Raw genomic sequence first — 23,586 nt, forward strand, 5'->3', positions numbered from 1 at the left:
AAATAATGCAATCATGTGGTTAGAGTTGTAGAGTCTGACAGCAGTAGCGCTCCTTCTTCCTGCTCAGAGCTGCTCAGAGACCCCACAGTCTCATGCAGGGGGTCAGAGGTGTTGTTCAGTCATTTTCTGTCCCTCTTTGTGCTTCCAGCTCCCTAACAGACTACTGCATTGAGGATAACAGATGCCACCACGGTTTCGTCAGGCTACTTCACTAAAAAGGGGAAATGTTGTTGACTTAGGGAAAGAGAGGGAGAAGCAAGATGACTGATAGCGAGAGACTGAGAGAGGTGCATGAAGACAGATTGAGGCTGTTTGTTTCTATAGCAGGTGTGTAATCCTTTTCATGTTATGCAACAAGCTGAAAGGCAATTTGCTAAAGCCAATAATGCTAGAGCATTACTGTAAATCAATATAGTACATTTGATGTTCTGGCTTGCTTCATGGAGGACAGTCAAAATAGTATAATTTACAAAGGCTGTGTCACTCTAACAGACATTTACCTGTTTTGCTTCATGAGGCGCACACAAGAACGCTTCAACACAAAACTCACAACCCAAAGATCAAAGGGAGAAAAAATCAGCAATGAAGGTCCATTGTGTAACATTTAGGAGGATCTATTGGCAGAAATGGAATATAATGTTCATAGGTATGTTTTCATTATCGTATAATCACCTGAACATAAGAATCACTGTGTTTTTGTTACCCTAGAATGAGTTTATTATCTACAGAAGGAGTAGGTCGTCTTCTACGGACACAAACCAAACACTGGCTCTGAAAATGGGACTTTTTGCATTTTTTGTTAGTTTTGTGGCCACCCGTAGTTTCTCCTACAAGCTTGGAACAGGAGGGTGAGGTGTAGGGTTTGTAATCTGCAACTGCTCCTCTAGATGACACTCAATTCTACACAGTGCTCCTTTCATTAAACTCAAAATAATCTTAATGCTGCTTTAAAAATTAGCCTTGTTTTGTATTAATTATATTATTATAAAGCACAAAAGTAATGCAAACAAATTAATTCACTCTTTGCAGCATTTATTAACTTACTTTTGAGATGTAAAATAACATTAACATCTAAATCTGTCAGCCCCATATAGAAAACATTACAAGTACAAAGTGGACATTTCTCAACCTTACTTCAGTATATAACACAGAATTATGCTAGACTGATTGATTTGTCCTTTTGTGTGCACCTTTTACCCAACAGTACACCATGAAAATGATCATAGCACCTGATATGCAGCAACCGAAGTACTGGTTTAGTTAAGTACAGAGTTGTTTGTAAAGTTTAATCTCCTCTTCTATGTGTTGCAGTTTATATAAACCTTATATCATGGGTTTTACTCAGTTTTATTTGGAGCCTTATTATTTGCAGCTTTAAAAATGGGAAAGTGTGACAGGGGATTGTGGGTAATCTCTGTGTGTTTGACACTGATTGGCGGGACAGTGTGTATAGGGCACGAGGCCAAAGCTTTAGTCTGCCTGCAAACTAGTTTAAATCTAAAGGGATCAGCTGTTTGACCTCACTAGAAATGATAATCTGCAAGATACAATTAAAAACAGCTAAACCTGAACACTGTTTTATTCTTCTGTCATGACTTAGTTTGTGTAACTGATCCTAGGGGATCCTAGGATTTAGGCCGAGATGAACAGTGAAGGAAACTGACATTACACAAGCATTATTTTGGATCAAAAGAAAAGACAACAAATAGGCTACAAGCCTGAGGTAAGAATATAAGTGGATTTATCTGCTCAAGTCTGGGGAGGCTCTAACTCAAATATCCCATTTCTGGAGGTTATGCTCTTTTCTACTTCAGACTAACAAAACTAGGCTAAAGTGGCAGAAATCAACACATTACTCATATTTGTTAACGCTAATCCGGTGTTATTCTGTATTTTCTATCTTCTATCATGAAGTAGCTTTGCTCACAGTCACATTTTTGACATTTGAAAGTTTTTACAGACCCAGCAGACTCGAAGCATAATGGACTTTACAGTTAAAACTCTCTTTGTAAATGTCTACAGCTAATACCTTAACTGAATAAATTGTATATTAATTGCTATAATTTGATCTGTCCACTAGAGTGCAGTCAAACTGCATTGAACATTAAGCTTGAAGCTCTTTTGGACTCCAGTCAGTCATAATACATTTGTCATAGTCACGGTTTGTAGTAATAGTGAGTCAGTTGATGTTGATAAATGTACTTATTTGACAAACTTGCTTTAATTCCACTTAATTGATCCGTGACAACTGATCACCCCAGGAACAACAAACAATGAGCCCTTAATCTTTTTCTACTTAATAATGTGCTCAACATTTTTAATATATCTCCAATCTGTTGGCCACGGAAGCTTTTAATTTGATCTAATGTATGTTATGACCGTCACACTGAGGTATTAAAAGTAATGCCATGTTTTATTCTATTAGTGCACTATAAGCTGCTGCTGCCCACAGATGGAAGATGTGGTCACAGAATCGAAAGCAAGATGGCAAAAGGGTTTCCAGCCTCTGTAGTTTAACACGGCTGCAGCTGAAACGTCTGTCTCCTGGACATTGGGATGACAAATTAGTATAAGTATATAAACACAAGTATTATGAGGCTAGTATAAGTATAAAACCATCCTAATGGTTTCTTGGTTAACTGTTTTGAAGTATTCTTCTCACTGTGTCATTAAAGCCTCAGTATTTCTGATTGACATTAAGGGATTCATGTTAGGTTACATTCTTTACATTTATCATGTAGATGGTGTGAGATGCCAGTGCTCCACTCATTGGGTGTGTTCCAGTGCTGTTTACAGATTTGTGTTAGAGCTATCCCTCAGCATGTCATTAACAGAATAAACCGATGGAGGGACGCAGGGTGGAGGACAAGATAATTGTTGCTATTGTGCTTGTGACTATGGGCTCAGGGTGGGGATGAGATTTGATCTGACTGAGGAGATTTTTGTTGTACCTTTAAACTGTGGGCCCGTTCTTTTTCACATAACCCAGACAGTCAGGAGAATATGACTCTATATTACAATCTGATGTAAAACTTTTCTTTAAAAAAGGACAGGTGGCTATTTTTTTCAAATAACTGAAGCCAAAGATCTCCCTGCCCAATTTTACTTTAGATGGGATGTGATTTTCTAAACAAAGCCTGAAGGTGGGCTTTGTTTTTTAAACAGCACCAGACCGCTTAATCCAATGATCTGTCTGTCTCCTTCTCATCTCTGTTGTCATTCTCTCTCTGGGTTTCTGTATGAGGAGAAAACAGAGGAAAAAAAGAAAGCGACTGCCTGTCAACGCTACCAGCCATCATTTAGAAGATACTAGAAAACATGAACATGCTTCTGCTTGTGGGTCAGGCTCCGTTAATCTGCTCTATAGGGGAAGCACCGCAAAGCAAAACTGAACACATCAACAGCATATTATGTACTGTAGTCCACTGTGTCACACACACACACACACACACACACACACTGACCGTGCACTGTAAATAAAACAGTTTTATCTTAGGTGCTTTACTTTGCTAATTACTTGTAACTGTAATTCTGTTTTTGTAAAAGTATATGTTAATTCAGATCAATTACACAAAAAAATTACATTTTCCAATTAATTTCTAGCTGACCCAAGTCAGCTGAACTCTGTGGCATTCTCAAGGTCTAAAATAGACTCCTTTACATTACAGGTGTCAGTTGCTTGGAGGGGTAGATGTACGAGGCATTAAAATAATCACAGCGGGTTAAATTACCGTTATTATGATCAGACGGCACCAGTCTGAGCTATTTCTCAGCGTTTCTGTCTCTCTGTTTGCTCAAATGTCTACCTTTTGAAATGCTCACTAACTTTGTTGACCATCCGTCTGTCTGTCTGTGCCCCTGCTGACTCATCTGATTGTCTATCTCTGGTGTTATGACCCTGAGAGCTGTCAGACTGGGAGTCTGCCGGGGGTCTTGACAAATCTGTCTAACTGCTCTGTAAACAGACAATTCCCTTATTACAGTTTTGAGGGAGAGACAACAAGGCGCTCATAGGGACAACCTGAGCCGGCCTCAATTGTGTTTCAGGGTTGACATTTAGTCCCTCCACACAGACTAAGGCACTATTTTCTATAAAACAACTCTCTAAATTAAATGAATTCTAAAAACCCAGTTTGACTTTGTATTGTGGAGTTTTAAAAGCTTAAAGACTCTCATGCGGTGTTGTGTACGTTTGTCACGTGATCTCAGGTAGCCTGTTGATACCTTGCTGTGTGTACTGCTGGCTCCGCTCTGTTCATCATGTTTGTTCTGTAAACAACAAAATGTCTTTAAACGTTTCAAAAACCTGCTTTGTGCAGAAACTGTGGAGAGTTGTTTTTTTTGCAGTGCAATACACGCTCAAGTGTTGTTTCATGTGGATGAGGAACTTTCAGTAACAAACAAACACTTTGGAAAATGTCAACACTTAAAGGCCATTAATGTAGATTTGGCCTCAGATACAGTGACGTCCTCCATTTGGGCCATTAGGCTTAGATCTTACTTGCATTCCTTCCTTTTGACTTTGTGTTTGTGAGGGTTTTTGGAGTGCGGTGACCCCAGTTAGAAAGGGTCATGACCTTAAATTATAGGGTTGGTGGAAGCCACTGTGGGGTTGTTATGTGTGCTCAGGTAGGATGTGCTTATTAAGTGATCATCGGATATAACAGAGTCACATTTTTTCTCTCAAGTGGAAAGAAAATTCTTAAAATTACTCATAAAGGAGTTACGTCTCCAATTCTACTCTGCTCTACTATGAATGTCTGAACCTTTATAACTTATGTAACCATCTCACAGATAAACCTGCATGTATAAAAAACAAATGTTTACCACAATAATGTCATTCTGCATAATCTGTCTCACATTTAAAGCAGAGACACTAATCTCAGTTGCATGTCCTTACACACATATTGCCTGTCACTGAATGATTTTATTTTACAATTCTGTTTTATTATAGGAATTTCCCCCCCAGTATTTACCTCACTATTACAAGAGTTTCCTCTGAAGTGTCTTTGATGAAACACCTGCAGTATGTTTTGAGACATTACTTCATACCTAACCTCAATAACAACAGATGTGTCCAACCACCGTAATAACTGTGGGGAGTGTTCATGTGGTACCAGCAGCTCTAATTATGAAGCAAATGTTTCTCTCTTTTTTATCTATGCTTTCTTTTGATTTCATGTCCTGTCCATTTTTTTTTATCAGTGAACAGTAGGTACTTTTGTTTTCCCCAAAAGGAATTAAATGGACAGGGATTATTTGTATAAAAACATATTGCTATTAATACTACAAACTTTTTTATTATTGGAAATTTAGATCTGATCATTAGGTCATGTGATACTCTAGCAACACAAAATCAAAAGTATTACTTTGCTTTAACATGTCTCCTCATTCTTTTTTCACACGTACAAACAGATACTGCTAAACATCCCAAACCTTCAAAAGATGTAAAGAAATAATGTGTTTTTTATGATAAAGACAATCACAACATTGCATTATTAAAATACATGTTGTATATTGTTACAAATAAAGAAACGTTGTTGTGAAAATGGCAACAAATGCCTAAAATTCACTGACAACTTTTATATGAACGTATTGTGAGTTTAAAATTCTGTTCATTGTAGTCAGAGTGTGTATGTCTTTAGTTTGAATCTTATTTGAGGCAAAGTTTATTTTTTTATTCTTTAAAAGCTCAAGTTCATAATTGAATTGTTTTTTAAGGATTCCTGCCATTGTTAGCTGCACCAGCTGTGTGATTGGTCTATGAGTCGGTTCTCCACTTTGATCAAGACTGAAATATTTCAAACTAATGACCTTCACATCAGCCTCATCTGCACTTTGTATTTAGTGCTAATAAGATAATGTTAGCATGCTAACAAGCTAGACTAAGATGGTGAACATTGTAAACATCATACTTGCTAAACATGTTAGCATGCTGATGTTAGCATTAAGCTCAAAGCACTGCTGTGCTGAGCTAAAAATCAAGAGAATTATGGCAACATCAAAACACGGAAGACGCTGTATATTGGCATAGTTGATTTCATATAAAAGCCATAAAATGTTTATTCCGAGATTAAAGTAAAGAGCTAGACATGCCATTGATTAAAGAAACTTTATTTAGAGTACGGACACGAAAAGCAAATCAAACAACAATTAAAAGATATTTTTGTTGAAGGAGTACAAGTATGTATTACATTTACTGAAGTAAATTTTTACACACTAAGAAATAAATATCTTTGTTTAAGGACACAGCAATTTATTAGTAAAACCGTATCAAGATGGTTAGTCAGTTGCTTTCAAACAAACACACATATCTCTATTCAACATTGGTATAAGCATGCATAGCTACAGCAGTACTGGAAATGTCTGTCACATTCTCTCCAGAACAAACAATTGTCACTGATAAGTCAGCTGTGGGAAAACATTTCTCTGAAAACACAAAACATTCAAAGTCGAGCAATGCCCCCCAAAATGCCCAATTCAAAACAATATTTCCACTGTTATAGAATAAATGATGCTCCACAGCTCATGTGTAATATACTGACACCAATCTTTTAATTTCTTCTCTTTCTCTGCAAATCCCGGTGTCATTTTTCTCCTACTCTCTGTGTTAATTTCGTTACATTCACTTCCTTTTTATTTCTTGGTTTCCTCGATCTGCTCCACCTCGCTGGATTCGTCCACCACTTTGCCGTTGACCATCGTCTGTGTCACCACCTTCACAATCTTTCTGGTGCGAACGTCAGGCTCCTCTGCACAGAAAGAGATTGGAGGAGATGAGATGAGATTAAATGAAATGGGATGAGATGGAAGAAAGGAGAAGAGAAAAGATAGAAAAGGGAATGATTTGGAATGAGATTCGATACACAGTAATATGAGGTAGGAGATGAGTTTAATTGGGATGACTCACGCTGGTGAGAAAGTAAGCTGAAATGAAAAGAGATGATACAAGACGAGAAAGGTTTGATGACATGAGAAGAAATGAGAATAAGAGAAGAAATGGGATGATCGCATGAGACAAAATGAGAAAACATGATTATAAGAGATATGATTTGATGAGGTGGAAGAGATGATGAGAGAGGAGAGAAAGGAGAAACCATTAGAAACAGTGAGAGGGAAATGAGATTGGATGAGTCATTTTAATCTCATATTCCTCTGTAATTTGTGTTTAATCCTGTGCCTCTGTTCATTGTCACTGCTCTGTCTTTCATTTGTAGTTCAATGTGTTGCACAGTGAAGTTCTGTGTGTGAACTGTACTAAATAAGGTGTCATGTCATGACATCTTCAGGTGAAGGACTCCATGCAATACTCACTGAAAACATTTAATTTGTGCAAACCGCTTTAACAACTCAACTTTCCTGTCTTATGAAAGACTTCACAGTCTTTGGTTCTGTGTTGTCTTTAGTCTTCTAATGTTCTGAGACAAATATTAACATTTTCAAAACACCTTGCTGCAGTGTGACTCAGTCAGATTAATGCAGTTACAACACTGGGATGAATGTCTTTACACCCACATTTGTTGCTCTAGGAGCTGAGCTGTCAGCCGTGTTTGCATTTTGAGGTTCATAAAACAATCATTAGTGCCAAGCCTCTCGGTGTGTGTGAAAGAATATGTGTATGTATGTATGTGAGCCTTGTTACAACAAATGCACATCTGAATCCATATAGGGCTCGGCTGTTATGGACCAGATGTTAAATAAACATTTGCGAACAGTTTGCTTAAGTTGTCCCCTTCATCACTGCAGCTTTAGTCTCTCTTTACCTCCCAGGTTGTGATAAGATGCATTCAAAATCAATCAATAACCAGTGGTTTCTCTCCTCGCTAATGTGCCATTATATAATACTGTGCTTGGATGTTATTCTAACATTTATAATGACTTTTGCTTTCTTTTATTGGTTAAACATACAAAGCCAAACACTCACTTTTTGGTGGGGGAGGAACTTCTTTGACTCTGTGGGGCAGAGAGGAAACATGTTAGAATTTGCTTTGTTTCAGTTAGTTCAGGAGTTTGGGAAATGATTCACTGCCTGTACAGTTAATATGCTAGGCTTGAATCAATAGCTGGTTATCTTAATTTAGGTAACAAAATCACCTCTAAAGCTCAACAATTAAAGTGTCTTATCTCATTTGTCTAGTACAAAAAAACTGTAGAAAAGTTGTGGTTTTATGGGGGGGCGGTTTGTTACTTTCGGATAGATCCAAGTTGCTGTTTCCCCCTGCTTCCAGTCTTTATGCTAAGCTAAGCTAACAAACTGCTGTCAGTAGCAGACAGATATGAGAGTATGTCATCTAAGTCCAGTTTAGATAATGAAAGCTGTCTTGATGAATACTAATACCACACAAGTTTAAAGGAAATTCTGGTTTATGACAACTTGGGTCTTACTTTCATCGTTCAGTCCATCATTTCAGTCATGATAACAACATTCTCATTAAAGTAACAGCTGACATTCAGGAACACAATAACGTGTCTACAACAAAGTACAATAAAGGGTGTAATGGCATTTTCACATGACAGCGTCAGTGAGCATAAGTTATTATGGCTAAAATTGTGAAAATAAGACCCATATTGTAATTAACCAAACTTTTTCCATATTTTATCCCCATACACTAACGTTTCTTCTCCCTCCAGCAGGCGCCTGTAGGTGGCTATCTCCATTTCCAGGTTCTGCTTGATGCGGAGCAGCTGCTCGTAGTCGGTCTTGGTGCGCTGCATGTCCAGCCTGAGCTGGGATAGGTCATCCTCGAGCTGGTTCAGGGTGGCCTGAAGCCGCTCCATCTCAGTAGAGTATTTCTGACCGGTCTCACCCAGGTTACCCTCCAGTGCTGCAATCTGAGGAAAGAAAGGGGAAAATAGTAAGAGAACTGACCGGCCTTGTCCACATACCTGAGTCTAATATTACTATTGTGTGCTTTCAATGTTGTCCATATTTATATCAGTCAATCAGTTTAAAGACTGGTGACCTAGGACACTTGAATAATCGTCTTCTAATTCAAGAAACGGCCCAAAATTATTCATAATTCTGTGATTACAAATGTTTAGCCATCATCACGTGTCTGTACCAGCTGTATTGTAGCCAGCATATAGTAATGTGATGCTTCATGTTGGCTGGTATTAAAGGTTTCGGCTTTTTAACCTCCTCACATTTCCTCAAAAGGTGTTTGCCAGTAGAAGTCAAACCTCAATGTCTCCTGATTCTGAAATTACTTCCAAAACCATCATCAACAAATACCTGTGAACTGACAAGGCCTTGGGATCCATAACAAACATTCACTGCTCAGACAGGATTACCCATACAACCACCGAAACTCACCCCCATACAATTTAGCAACAGAATCCTGTATGTTCTTGCATGACTTATCAGCGTGGGAGAACACGTTTACTGTCAACACAGGATTATGGGAGAGAAAAGCTAAATCATTTTCCCCTGATCTGTATGATACAGTAGCATGGCTATGCAAAAATAAAAACTGGTCTAATTAAATCTGAACTTCTGTAAGGATTTTCTGTGTTGTCATTTGACAAATCCCTCATCAAACTGCTCTTTCTTCAACACAACTTGCCATGGCTTTGTGATTTTAAAATCATAGCTGCGGTGTTTGCACATCTTTAAGTGCATCAGATTTTGTTTGCACAGCCCCAAATGCAGAACCTTGCAGAGTTTTCTATTCTCAACATGAATCTTTTCAATTCTTATGAAGCAAAAACACATGAAAACCTACACATTCGCTTTGTATGTGGACATGGACCCACCTCTTCCAACAAAATCTGACCTCTTTCACCAATTCCATCATTCATTTGATAATGTTGCTCTACTTCTCACCTCGCTGCTCAGGTGCAGCAGCTTACCTGTTTGTGCACACTCTCCAGCTCCACCTCCAGTGTCTGCAGGAAGCGCTGCCTATCAATCAGCTCGCTCTGAGCTCCTCTCAGAGCCTCGTTGCTCTCCTTCACCTCGCTTTGCACCGTCTCCAGCTGGAGGACAAGACACAAAATGTCTGAGGAATGCACACCCACATGAAATGCATGTTCTGTACTAGAAGATGAATTTAATGTCTGTGTGTTTCCCCTCACATGCATGCCATTTTTCTGTTGAATATAGTGTTGGTTTTTAACTTAGTTTAGGCCATTTGATACATAATTTGATACAGTAGGATTGGACTGCAAGGTGTACCTGAAGACAAAATATTTTAATGCAGAGATAAAACTGTTGATTAATTGATCCACAGAGAAAATAAATAGTATTTTTTCAAGCAAAAACAATGAAAATGTGTTCTTTTTTGGACATTTCGAGACATTTGACATATATCATACACTAGACAGTTATAAGAATCTGCAATAAAAAATTATTGATAGTTATATTACAATAGTCACATTTCAATGGATAAGCTAAGAAGAAATAATAAGAAAGAGAGAGAAATGGCAGTTTCTCCCCACACCTTCTTGCGGTACCACTGCTCTGCTTGGTCCTTGTTCTTCTTGACAATCCCCTCATACTGGGAACGCAGGTCAGACAGAATGGTGCCCAGCTCTGGCCCACTGGCACCAGAGTCCACCTCCACATTCACCTCATCTCTGGCAATTCGAGACTTCATTTGCTCCATTTCCTGCAGGGGGGAGAAGCAGGCTACTAAATACTTATGGTTTGCATTGTTTTGCACCATATGTGTGAATATACTTGTGCGTACGTGCAACATATGGTACCAGTAATAGTTTGGTGAATCCTACACCACAGGGTGGCAGAGAGGATGTGAGGGCATCTTCATAATTTAGATGTTCTCTATCAATAGTTGATGGGGTAGAGCTCACCTTACCCCTCGGCTTTTCAACTCTCACACACACGTTACGCTCTCTGTTCATGCGTACTTGCAGGATCTCTTTCACTCTCTCTTCTCTGTGATATTGTGTTAAGTCTGATGCAACCTGTTTTAACTGGATTTAATGCGCTCGATATATATTCATACACAATTTCCCATCCTTTGTTGGAGAAGAAAGTTCAATTACATACTTTATTTTATGCACAAAGATCGTATCCAAAACAGTGTGATCTAGTTTCCCAGCGAACCCCCAGAGATGCTGCTTTTCTATTTTTATGGGGAGAAGTCTATATTTTCAACATTAAGGATTTGACATAGATAAGAGCTGACAAAGGGGCCTTTACAGTCCTGACATTTTTTGACCAACCTTTACTGACCAACACCAAATCTAACTTTTGCACCTTATTGTTGTGTTCTGTCAGTGGCCTCAAATATCTCTTAAATGAACTAAATCCGTGCAGCCTTATACACATCTTGTTTCAGTAAGTAAGTGATCAATCCTTCCTTTGGTGAGAGGAGTTTATCTTTGTTTCTCATCACCCCAGAGGACAGTAGTTAGGACGTCTCAGATCAGCTGACTGGACAAAAAGGGCAGGTTTGGGAAACCAGATCTACCTGCTCCTTTTGTCTGTAGTAACCAGAGGACCACCTTCATCTCCCTCCCCCCCCCCATGTTTCTTTCTGCAGCTTAGCCTCTAAAAAAGACCTCTTGAGTCCACCAAATTGGGTCAGTCCAATATCTAACAACTTGCTGTTTGTGAGGGCAGGTTGGAGAATAAGAAAGGGGGCCAAAATGAAAACGAGACGAAGCAAATGTCAAGTAATGGAGAAGGCAAAGTAAATGGGATAAAATGGACTGTCAAAAGACCTGCATACCGTACGAATGTGGGAGAGGAAGAAAAGAGGAGGGATCAAAAAACAGTACAAACAGACTTACCTCCTCATGGTTTTTCTTGAGGAAGTAAAGTTCTTCTTTCAGGCTGTCCAGATCTCCCCTCAGAGAGGCGATGATTTGCTCATGGTCGGTCTTGGCCTTCTTCAGAGCAACACAGTCACGCTCCACAGACTGACACATGACCAGCTCAGTCTCCCACCTAGTGAAGTCCAGAAAAAGCAGAATATATCATGTTTATTTACTTCTGTTTTAGGTGCAATAGAAAGTACGCTCTAAAGTTACTTTTTAATACTATGCCGGCAGATGGGAAGTAACCATTTATATATATATTATATATTTATTTATATATGAAAGAAGAAAAACATTTGTATTGATTTAGTTCTGGTTTAGTTCTGGTACATGTATATTTTAAATATCTCAACACTTTCAGAATATTATACTAAAATGTGACAAATATTTAATGGTGCCATGCTATACAGCCATACAGTTATTACAATTGAGAAAAGTGGCCACTACTGCATGAAGCAGATGTAGTAAAACCTTAATCAAAGACATACATACAACCAAAACTAATCTGAGCTTTTCATCGTCATACTGGAATCATTAGTCACTCACTTGATTCTGAAGTCATCAGCAGCCAGTTTAGCGTTATCGATCTCTAACATGAGACGAGCATTTTCCAAGGTTTTCTTCCTCACCTGACAAATATTAACATGGGGTAACAATGTTTTATATAAACATTAACATCCTTCATTGAAGTCTATATATGTGATGCTTTATGTAAGTTCATCTGTATATTTGGACTTTATAGTGGAATTATTAATTCTTACAAAATAATTATTTGAATTTTTGTCCAATAAGGTAACACATTCCAACTTCATTAAACTGTAACTTTTTCTGTTTAGCTAAAATAGTCAACACAATCATTAACTTCACTCTGGATTCATCATCAAGTTAATTCAAAGTCAAATCCTGCCTCTGATGAGTCTACTGATGATCCTGCTAAAAGACGTAACATGACATTTGCATTAATGTTTTGTCTATGTAAAATAACCCTGTAAAAGTCCTCATAACCTTGAGCTTTGTTGACTGTTTAAATGTCTGTATAATGCATGTCTGGTTGCGCTGCATGTCCCTTCATGTCTACCTCTTGCTCAACAGCATGAGCCTGGGCCATCATTGAGTCAAGGTCATGACCTTTGGGAATACGGTCAAGCATCAGCTGCTTGATTTTCATTTCCAGGTCTGCGTTGGAGCGCTCCAATGAACGCACCTGGAGGAAGACAAAGAAAAAAGAGACGGCACAATGATCACAGTGTTTTAATATCCTTCCCTGCATGGCACCAAATGGAGATAAACCCATCACCCATTTAGCTGCTGACCAATAGCTTAACAGTGGGGCACTGTTGTATGTGTCACACCTTGTCCAGGTAGTTGGCCAGACGGTTGTTGAGACTCTGCATGGCTTCCTTGTCGTTGGTGCTGTTTCCTTGCACTCCGTTAAGTTGCAGGCTCATCGGCCCGTTGAGATCCTGGCTGATGGATGTTGAACGGCTCAGCGGGCTGGCTGCGGCAAAAGAGACCGAAGCACGGGAGCGAGCACGCCCGGTGTCCATCAGAGAACGACTGGAAAAGGAGGGCTGGCGGCTCATGGAGTAACTCCTCATTGAGAAGCTGGAGGCCATGATGGGTTGCTGTGAGGGCAGAGGACACAAAGAGCAACAAAATTGGAAATTAGACGATGACATGTTGAGGAACTTGTGAGGACAAAATTGACATGAAGAGAGAAACAGAACAAGAGCACATGTTACATCTATCACAGCTCCTAAGGGTCCATCTCTGTGAAGAGAGTGGACGGATGTTCAAATTACAGATGTCATAAGGAAAATACATAACTTCAAAAGCCAGACTGTTTGACCTATTGCAGTCATTTAAAGCTAGTGTTACATGAGATCTGGCTGTAGAAAAACTCTTTTGTGGCCCTTAAGCAAATGTGTTTTATTCTAGCATTTTGCCAGACTTAAATACAAGTAGGACCTTATATTCAAGACCACTGAACGCCTCACTGAAAATGATGAAAGGAGTCTTTAAATGAGGGTACGTACGTCTGGCTAGTGGCTTTTCAAACTAACCATCTGCATCGAAGAGATGACTGACTATACGGTCATAGCCACTTCAGTCTGTCCATCTAGGCTCTGTTCAAATAAGACTTCAACTCAATTCAGTGTAAAATCTAAATGTAAATGAGTACAGCTCAGCCCTGGGTCAAAGAAGAGCCCCTCACTGGGACTGAGGACACTCTCATAGAGTCTGTTACTATGATAATAAGATGCAGTTTATATTCAAGGAGAGGGGAAAAAAGATGAAAAGTGGCTCCAAAAGATAAAAGCCTTCCTAAAAGACTACTGAAAATGTAGTTAAATATTATTAAATAAATGAAATTATGAAATGTGCGTCATAATTTATGTGCAAAGAACATTTTGTTGTGACGTTTAATTTCCCCTACCTTTTTAACTTCAAAGTTTAACAGCTCACACTACTTCCTGGACTTCAACTAGTTGGTGAATGTCTAACATACAGGACAGTGTATCTTTGTCTCTGAGTATGTGTGTGTGTGTGTGTGTGTGTGTGTGTGTGTGTGTGTGTGTGTGTGTGTGTGTGTGTGAGTGAGTGAGTGAGTGAGTGAGTGAGAGAGAGAGAGAGAGAGGTTTCGCGCAAGCTTGCTTTTGTGTGTTTCTGTAGATTAGCGGCCAAGGGAACCTCTCTGTCTCCCTGTCACTTGATCCTTGCAACACCGTTCCCACAACACTACAAAGGACCCAGCAGGAGACAGACGGTCCTTGTTCAGATGAAAGATAGAGCTTGGGAAAATGATCAGGAAAATATTCCGAGTGAATTCCACCGATACAAGGAGGCACTTTGTTCAGCAGGAAATGGACTATCATTTCTTTTCTTTTTTTTTCATCTTGCCATTAGCTGACAAATACCCATGATGACAACTTTTAATGAAAGTGGATAAGAAAATAGAAAATAAGATTAATTTGCTCGAGGAAAGTGGTAGAAGCTTTTTCTTACAATTATGATTATATATGTATATATATATGTTAGATCTGTGCTTCATTTTATCAAAATCTCAACCAACAAAGTTAACAAAAGAACAAAGTAGAATTGTTGAAAGTGATTTAAGTCATCATTTTTAGCATTCTAATAACTAATAATAATAGTTTCTTTAAACACATCCTACTCACCAGGGTTTTCTTCAGGTAGAGGCGCAGTGGGATCCGGAGGAATAGAGCAGGCTCTGTGCTGCTGATGCTACAGGTGTGCTTATATGCAGGTGTGCAGGAAGTGGGAGGAGTTTTGTCTTCAGTTAGCTCTGTAAATGAGGTGTGCGTACTGCACCTGAAGGTCTTGAGAAAGGTAGATGTGGTAGAAAAGATTATATAATTGGATAGCTCAGTTTCTTTAGATATGCTTGTTTTGGGTAACTGGTTCTAATTTTGATTAGATAGCTCAGAAGAGCCACCACTCTTTGTGACCTAGTTTCCATTGGTATAACTATGATTGTTTGTTTGTTACCAGTCTTGCTTCCTGGCTAGTAAACAATAGACTAATGGTTTATTTGTTAGTGTATTTATTCATCAAAATAGAGACTGACCTTAATGTGCAAGTCTTTATTCATCAGTAGGTGTGGAGTCTTGTAATGAAACCGTAAAATACCTTTCCATTTCACCTGCCTAACTGAGGTGCAATATGACTCCTTTCTGAGTTACTTCATGCTCATTTTGTACCTTTTTATCTGAACCTTAGCAGTTCTAATAAGAGACATGTTTACTTGATCAAAATATGTTTCTAGTTTGATAAATTCTGTAGAGATTGAAAAGATAGAAAAGACCATTTTAGTGTGTGTGCACTGGAGGTTTCCAGTTACCACATCGCACATACATCTTCTGTACACAATGAGGGACAAACACTGAAGTACAGTAACAATAAGCAAAACATGTTTTTGAGCTGTAAAGAGAACAATGAAGAACCTTATAAAGCAAAGAACTTACACATAGCAGTGCAGCTTATGGTTCTTTTGGACTTGTGTTTCTGGCCACCTGGTGAATGTAAGTCCATTACAGTCCAAGACATTCTCTCAACAGCTATTCTGTCAGCGATGCTGAGGACTCAGCTTCCACCTAGCCGCATCACTGATCACAATAGAGCATGCCGTCTTGTGTATCTGTGCTATTAAATATCTCATTCTCATTACTATCCCTTCACTGTTTGTATCTGGGTGGGTGGAGCATCATCAGCTGTAACCTGAGCCTCCTTCTACTTGTCCGAGATAAAATATTCAACAAGTCACTCAGCAGAACGAAACAGACGTGGTGTGGGTTGTAAAGGCTTGATTCAAACAGGTCAGGAAGGCCAGAATATCACAACCTATGTATTTTACTCCCAATAGTTTACATGCAGAAACAGAAAAATATATTGAAGCTTGAACTGGAAACCTGGAAACACTCCAAAAATGTGTCATTGTTAATAAAGTTGTGACTCTGAAGATGGGGTTCCTGTAATTTGACAGTCAGTCAGTGTAAACTTTTCCCTGAACTTAATTGTCACTAATCTACTATTGAGTACACATACACATGCTCTCATGCTAACACAGCTCATATACAGTAAGAGTGACGTATTTCCTCTCATCCAACTATAATTCTTATGAACTTTGTCCATGCAAAGTCTTATAGAAACATAGAGAGCTGTGTAATATTAAAAATGTGAGGGTGAAGCATGTGTTTCCCACATGTTATCATATTCAAATTCAAGTAAGATGAAAATATGTCTTTGCAAATGTCTCTATTTGCATTTGGTTCCTGTCTGTTGTATTTAAGCAAAAAGTGAATAGCTAATTACAGTAGACTTTTATTTTTCTTGTTTACTCAGACAGAATCACTTATAATGGAGTTCTCTGCAATGTATCTGTGTCTATTACATTTTACAAGCTGCAACATTAGCTACAAATAAAAATCACCTCAATACTCTGCCCTCAGTTGACCATTTTGTATTTCAGAGCACCACCATAGTGATCATACAATGATTATACTTTCAAAATAATGATACCACTCATATGGTGCTCTAAAGGAAGCTTGTTTGCCAAAACACATCAGACTAAGAAGTAAAAAATGGTAAACTGAGGTCATAGCGTTGAGAGAAAAAAAATATTTTTGGATTGCTGCTGTCCCGGAAGGTTCATTTCTGTGACTTAAACGGTGAACCTCATGCATCTTGTAGTAGATAATACTGATTTATTTGTACAGCACTTCTCGAAACCAATGTTACAAACAACAAAACCAGAAATACAGGAATAAAATCGACAATGTGCAGAGTATTGAACATTATAAGATCAGTTAGGGAGGTCAAGCATGTGACATAAAACTTACTGATAGGCTAACTGTTATAAATTAGTTTTAAGAAGTGATTTTATAATTCTTTATAGGAAGAAAATGACCTTATGTAATGGTAATGTTGTCCTAAACACTGATGGAAATGGACAACAGAGTAAGTGTGTGTAGTATGATGGACTGGGAGACAGAGAATGAACTAAAATAAACAAAGGAAAAAACATTAACATTTGTATTTGATTATGCAAATTCATCCAATCGTCATTGGTTCAAATTGTTGCCAGTGCCACAATCCCATCAGACCACACACACACACTCACCAGTCAACAATCTCCAGTGTTACAGCTGTAGTCTATCTCCACTGTGTGGTGAAGGCTGGTAAATACAAGTGAAGTGCACAAAAGAGAAGGTATCAGCACTTCCCAAAAGAGGGCAGCAACAATCTACTTTTCCCTGTTTTTTAAGCTTGTCAAATTATATGTTTTTTCAAATGGGTTTGAGTAAGAGGTAAAATAAAAAGAAATATATTCTTTATATGATATGATTTAAGTAGGAAAACAACATTAATCTAGACTTTCAGCTCTTCAAATTATATTTACTAAAATATTCAAACCCAATACTCTGTGTTTCTTAATGGTTGCACTAAGATGTCTCCTGCATCATTTTATAAAAAAAATTTCTAAATCCATATTCAATGCACAACATATGTGAAATCTCTGGAAACTCTTCACCGGCTGCTGCTTAAAGGGGTTAAGATGCAGATCCAGAGATGCACATCCCTGCATGAGACCAATCATGATCAAGCTGAACCTTAATCAGCCTTATTGTATTAACCTCTTACTTTCACTTTCTCGCTCTCTCTCTCTCTCTCTCCTTCAGTCAGTGTGGATCCCAGTTTGGTTGTTAAAAAAATAAACAGGTGATTAGACTGGCAGGATGTCAGGATACTACTCATGACCCCACTTGACCCCTCACGACCCCTGTCAAAAGTGATCATGTGACCACACCAGCAAGATGCACACACTGTGGCACTGGTGACATCCAGGTCAGGTCATCACTCATATTACACAATATTAAACAATGCAGATAGAACAAATATGTTTATTTAGATTATTAAAAATAAGTCTGAATATGAAATCAGTAACAGTTTAGGACATTTTTTAGATAAGCAGTCAGTTTACTGTTATGTAAGTCAATGACACAACACTACCTCCTGTGGAAACTGTAATAAAGAAGCTTCAAATGCCTTCAGCATCAAGCTGTGCAACATCCTTGCTGCTCTGGCCATGAAAATGACTGACGTCTCTCAATAGTCATTTTGATCCTGAAGTGATTGCTTCCTGTTACAATTCTGCTGCTGGCAGGACTCACTTGCATTCATGTTGGCTCTCTGACTGACTGACAGACAGACAGACAGACAGACAAACAAACACAGATGCACAGAGATGCTGACAAACAGAAAGACAGACTGACTGAGCCAAGGATGAGCAAGCAGACACCACACCTTTTCATCATGTGTTTAGTCTTCATCAGCAACATAACTGTCCTGATCAGGGGAAGCAATGGCCTCCTTCTCTGATAGAAAGCCAGCAATTATTCAAGCTTAAGCACAAAATTCAATCATAGATTTTGGAAGATGATCCAATTTATGTAAGTGAGACAGGCGAAATTTATGATATATTGCCAAAATGTCAACTTTGCGTGAGCTAAGAAGAACAGTCCTGTTTTCAGCTGTGTGATGTTGGACTTTTCAGGTAATCAAATGGTATTTTAAATGTTTCATTGAGCTTCAGATGGAAACTTTCTCTAACCAAAAGAATGTAATCCTTTAATTTACTGTAGGAGAGTTTAGAAAAACATGAAATGTTCTTTAGGAAACACTGATCATCAATAGGTCCACTGTAAATAAACTGTATTCACCCAGCATATCATACTCTGGATTAGTGGTTTTACTGGGACATTATTATCTCATGGGGATGCCAAGAAGTTGCCATGTTTTGTAAGTGGTAACCAAAAGTATATTATATAGGTAAATTGTCCTTGTTTCCCAGTTTTTCTACTTCTGAACTATGATTCTTTGTTTATTTTATCATGGTTACAACAAAGAGTGCACTGGAAGAACCCCTGTTTGTTATCACAAAGACAAGGGCAACTATCATAGTGAGACATATGAACAAGGGGCAACCATGAAACATGGGGAGAAGGCAGAAAATTTGGTCTGAAGTAGTGGGAAAAGTACTGTAATGTATGCATCATTTACATTTTATTAAGAAAATCTGAATCACTGAAGATCATAAAAGTATTATCATCGTATAAAAAAACGTGTCAATTGGCTAACCACATAGTCCAGAATGGTATGGCATATGACTTCATCAGGTTGTTATGAATGTTTAAATTGTGCATGCTGGATAATAGGGAGGTCAGACATTTCTGTGATCAACTCTGGAGATTGTGCATATGATGCATAATGCAATCTGTTGCTAACTTACTTTACATTATTTAGGAAATCTTACTGTTTATTCTTTGAGCTAGCAAGTTGCTCATGCTAACAAACCGTGGTCTCATATGCAGGCAATATGTGAACTGTTTTTCTTCTGCCTCTGCTTCGTTTCTCACAGTTTCCCATCAAAAGTTTAGATCTAAGGTAACGAATGGAAGTAGATTCGTTATTCCACCAATTTAAGGAACTCAAAGCACCGCTCCACTCCAGACCCTGATTGATGCAATTTGGGCCCCGAGTCATTGTTTGATGGGCGGACTTCAGTGCACCAGCCACTCTCTGATAAGAAGATAAGAATCTGCAGCAGAGTAATTACACACAGATAACAACATATGTGAGCAACTCTGGAGGTCAGCACCTGCACATACTCTTTCTTTTCTTTTGCTTTAACTATCAGTTTTTTTTCCCTCCTGCGTTTGGGTCCCCACCCCACCCCCATCCACCCACCCACCCGCCTGAGTGCAGGTTGCTTTTGTGTGACGGAAACATGTTGGACCGCTGTGTGGAGATTATTATCAGAAGGGTTGGTAATATTTAAGATATGGATCTATATGCATAGCTGGTGAGTGTATGAAAAGTTGAAAGGGAAAGAGATCTGTGTGTGTGTGTGTGTGTGTGTGTGTGTGTGTGTGTGTGTGTGTGTGTGTGTGTGTGTGTGTGTGTGTGTGTGTGTGTGTGTAGGTGTGTGTGTTAGCCCTTATTTAAGAAGGAAACTTTGCTAAGAAGAACATACTCTTATCCTGTTCACAAGGAAGTAGCAGCAGAAGGAGGGCGGGCAGCACCCCTGGGAGCTGCTTAGTGGTGAACTATACAGTCCTGTTGACAGCTGAGCCACTGTATGTGAGTCTGGTGCCTTGCTCAGTGGCACCTTGGCAGTAGCTGTAGTGTCAGAAAGTATAAATTAAGATTATTTTTCAACCTTAAAGCTACTTAAAGTAGAAATTAAAAGAGAATACTACATCTTAAGCTGTTAAAAACAAGAATATTCTTTTTGTTTAATTCTCACTCAAATTCAATCCCATTAAAACTGCATTGTAGAGTCTCAAGAACTTCCCTCTGCGAGGGTTTAAACTGCCAAGGCTCGAGTTTCAAGCTCACATACTAAGGCTGGCAACTGTCCCGGTGGCCCAGGATCCCGAGGAGCCGCCAAAGTACCTATTTCACCATGTGTCAATTTGTTTTGTTAATTTAAAATTTGCACCACTAAAGTACGATATCAACTAACAGTTGTCCTGCATTATTTAGTCATTTTTGGCCCTGTCTTGTAAAGGGGACCTAAAAACCTTAGTAATGGAGTAATGGGGTCCTACATAAACATAAAAATAAAACATAGTTACCAGTTGGAAGAGTTTTAGTTGTTTTAAATAATTTTCTGTATTTTATGTTGTCCTTGTTTTTATCACTGGTTTGAAGTTATGACATAAGGTAAGGAGTTTGAAAAGGGTGATGCCACATATCTGTGTGCACAATCAGGATTTTGCAACTTTTTTGGGGCATTTCACCTTATTTAACAGAGACAATAGAGAGAGATAGGAATTGGCCTCTGCAGCAAGGACGCTTCAAACATGAAAAATGACTAAGGCTGAAGCTGTAAACCAGACAAGACACACAAGACAATAATGACACAGCTCTGTGATCCATCTCTAATGTGATCATTGGATGTTTGTTTTGAGGGAGAGAGCTCAAAATCTGATGTTGCTCAGCTTTCCTTCATTTGGTCCCATTAACTGCTGGCAGCGCTCTTGTTTTTCCGTTGTTGTTGAAAGAAGCCCTTTCATATTCATATTCCATGTTGTGAAGTCTGCACTGCAAGTGTGTGTGTGTGTGTGTGTGTGTGTGTGTGTGTGTGTGTGTGTGTGTTTTCAGGAATGATTCCATAAAAAAAAAAGTATGCTCCCCAAAATATGAGTCAAATGCACAAAAAATTAACTAAAACTTCAGTTGTCAGTGCTGAGGGTTAAATACTGATCGGATAAGGGAAGGTGCTTATTAGCAGCATGAAAACAGGAAAAATGTTTGACACTTTAACACAGTCCCTAATGAATAGCTATTAGTATAATGACATAATTCTGACTTACAAAGACTAGTGATTCATATTAGAACTAAATGAAACTGAACTAATCTTTAATGAGCGTATGTGGTCATTTAAATTTGGAAAACATGCATTGCATTTAATCCTCCTAATATTCCTGGTTTTGTCCACCGCAAAACAAACAAGAAAATGCTGATAAAAACAATTCATTTCTTTAATATTTGTCAAGATAAAGATAAAACTTGAAGCTGCAAGTCATTATTGGGGGCAGTGAACTTTAAGTGCAATTAATTAGGTAAGGTACAAGCAGAAACGAATATTTGAATTAAGACTATTTTCTAATGAATTACATGTTTTGTCACTTCTTCTTGAATGTAACATATTAGCAATTAGCCTATACCTGAGCCTGATTAAAATAAACACTCCTTACATAGTTAAAGGGCTTGTCCTACTACATGTTACTGTGTCAATTTTGACAACAGGAAAAGAAAGAGTATTTTTTTTAGCTCTGACTGAGCGACATGATACATTTCAGAGCTTCTTGCTTGAAGTAAGTTGTTGATCAATATGCCCAGCGGGTGCGATGAATATGCACGAGGCGTCCGCCGCGGCGGCCCGGTAATTGCCGGTCGTCAGGGGTGGCAGGCACGGTAATTTGCATCTTGGGGATCCTGCAATCAGTGTTCTATTCATTAGCGCGCCAGCCGCTTCATCTGCTGGCCACTCAGAGCTGCCAATCTCCCCTCGGCAGCCAAAGCATTTGAAAAAACAGAATGGAAAAGTTTCAATTACAAGCCTGCGGGTAGTGGTGTAACAAGTCTTAAACCCTATATTTAGGCTGTTTTATGCAGGTGATTGACTGTTACTGCATTGTGAAAGAGAATTGGGGAGAAAAGCTCAATGAAACAACCATAATCTCATGTATTTTATATCACCTTTATCTCGGGGTCTGCATTCACAGGGGGAGAGGACAGCGGCTACGATGTCTTTGCCCGTCTCAAGTGGGCCTTCAGCGCTTTCATCGAAACGGGGGGGGAAGGGTTACATGAAAGAAAGCTTATTATAGCTCTATAAGTGAACACTAGCACTCAGGGCTATTGTCTCATGAAGATTACACACAGTGGGCAGGCTATAGGCTAACCGTGGAAATCTATCATTTTATTTGCAACAATAATGTAGTGATTTCCAGGCAGATACCAGCATATGTCTGCATATGACACTGTTAATCAAAGCAGGAAAGGACAGTTAGCTGATATATGAGGGCGACACACACATGACAATTTTCTATAATCTCACAAATAAATCTGACAGCTCGTACGTGGACATACAAGACTTCTCACTTTTATTTCCTGCATCCTGTCTCTGCTGTTTCCCATGTGCTTTATTTTCTTATTTTTTTACCCCTACTTTTCAAAAGAGGATGCATGACTGTTGGAAGCTTCATCCTGATGACTTGTGAGCCCAGGGCATGTGTCACTGAGTGTGTGTGTGTGTGTGTGTGTGTGTGTGTGTGTGTGTGTGTGTGTGTGTGTGCGTGTGCGTGTCTGCCAGCATTGCAGCAGGAAGGGAGTTCCTTGTGGTAGAAGTGGGGTCTTAGGAGAAGCTAGTGCCAAGAGTGCACATGTGTATTTGCGTGTGTGTGTGTGTGTGTGTGTGTGTTGCGGTAGCGCTGTGAATCTTCTATTGTTTTACAGTGACATAGTCGCTGTTTCCTGCATCATAAATCTACATGCACAGACAGACAGACACACACACACACACACACACACACACACACACACACACACACACACACACACAATAATAACAATATGTAATTTATAAACAAAAACATACGTAGTTAAACACAAAACCTACAAACATGCACAGATACGAAAATACAGGAATAATACATGTACAGATGCTACTAATAACTACTAATACTCCTACACACAAGCACATTTGCAAACAAA

The 23,586-nt window shown here is 38.8% G+C and overlaps 1 protein-coding gene across 4 annotated transcripts; it reads right to left on the minus strand.

The window, feature by feature from the left end:
- Nucleotides 1-6,098: 6,098 nt before the first annotated feature.
- On the minus strand, nucleotides 6,099-15,913 carry si:ch211-243g18.2 (uncharacterized protein LOC559906 homolog). 4 transcript variants are annotated; one of them, XM_051413137.1, is made up of 12 exons: nucleotides 15,768-15,913; nucleotides 14,961-15,122; nucleotides 13,134-13,406; nucleotides 12,860-12,985; nucleotides 12,328-12,410; nucleotides 11,755-11,911; nucleotides 10,440-10,607; nucleotides 9,850-9,975; nucleotides 8,609-8,832; nucleotides 7,925-7,953; nucleotides 6,911-6,927; nucleotides 6,099-6,752 (listed from the first exon to the last, which is right to left on the minus strand). In XM_051413137.1, the coding sequence occupies exons 3-12, from the start codon at nucleotides 13,395-13,397 to the stop codon at nucleotides 6,720-6,722; spliced, it is 1,227 nt and encodes a 408-aa protein (XP_051269097.1). In that variant the 5' UTR covers nucleotides 13,398-13,406; nucleotides 14,961-15,122; nucleotides 15,768-15,913; the 3' UTR covers nucleotides 6,099-6,719. The 4 variants fall into 4 exon arrangements, with proteins under 4 accessions (XP_051269097.1, XP_051269098.1, XP_051269095.1 ...); XM_051413138.1 differs by having other exon boundaries at nucleotides 8,615-8,832; nucleotides 15,768-15,912; XM_051413135.1 differs by lacking the exon at nucleotides 6,911-6,927 and having other exon boundaries at nucleotides 15,768-15,912.
- Between the last annotated feature and the right edge of the window lie 7,673 nt (nucleotides 15,914-23,586).

The sequence above is a fragment of the Dicentrarchus labrax genome, unplaced genomic scaffold (genome assembly GCF_905237075.1).
Source record: "Dicentrarchus labrax unplaced genomic scaffold, dlabrax2021, whole genome shotgun sequence".
Lineage (NCBI taxonomy): Eukaryota > Metazoa > Chordata > Actinopteri > Moronidae > Dicentrarchus > Dicentrarchus labrax.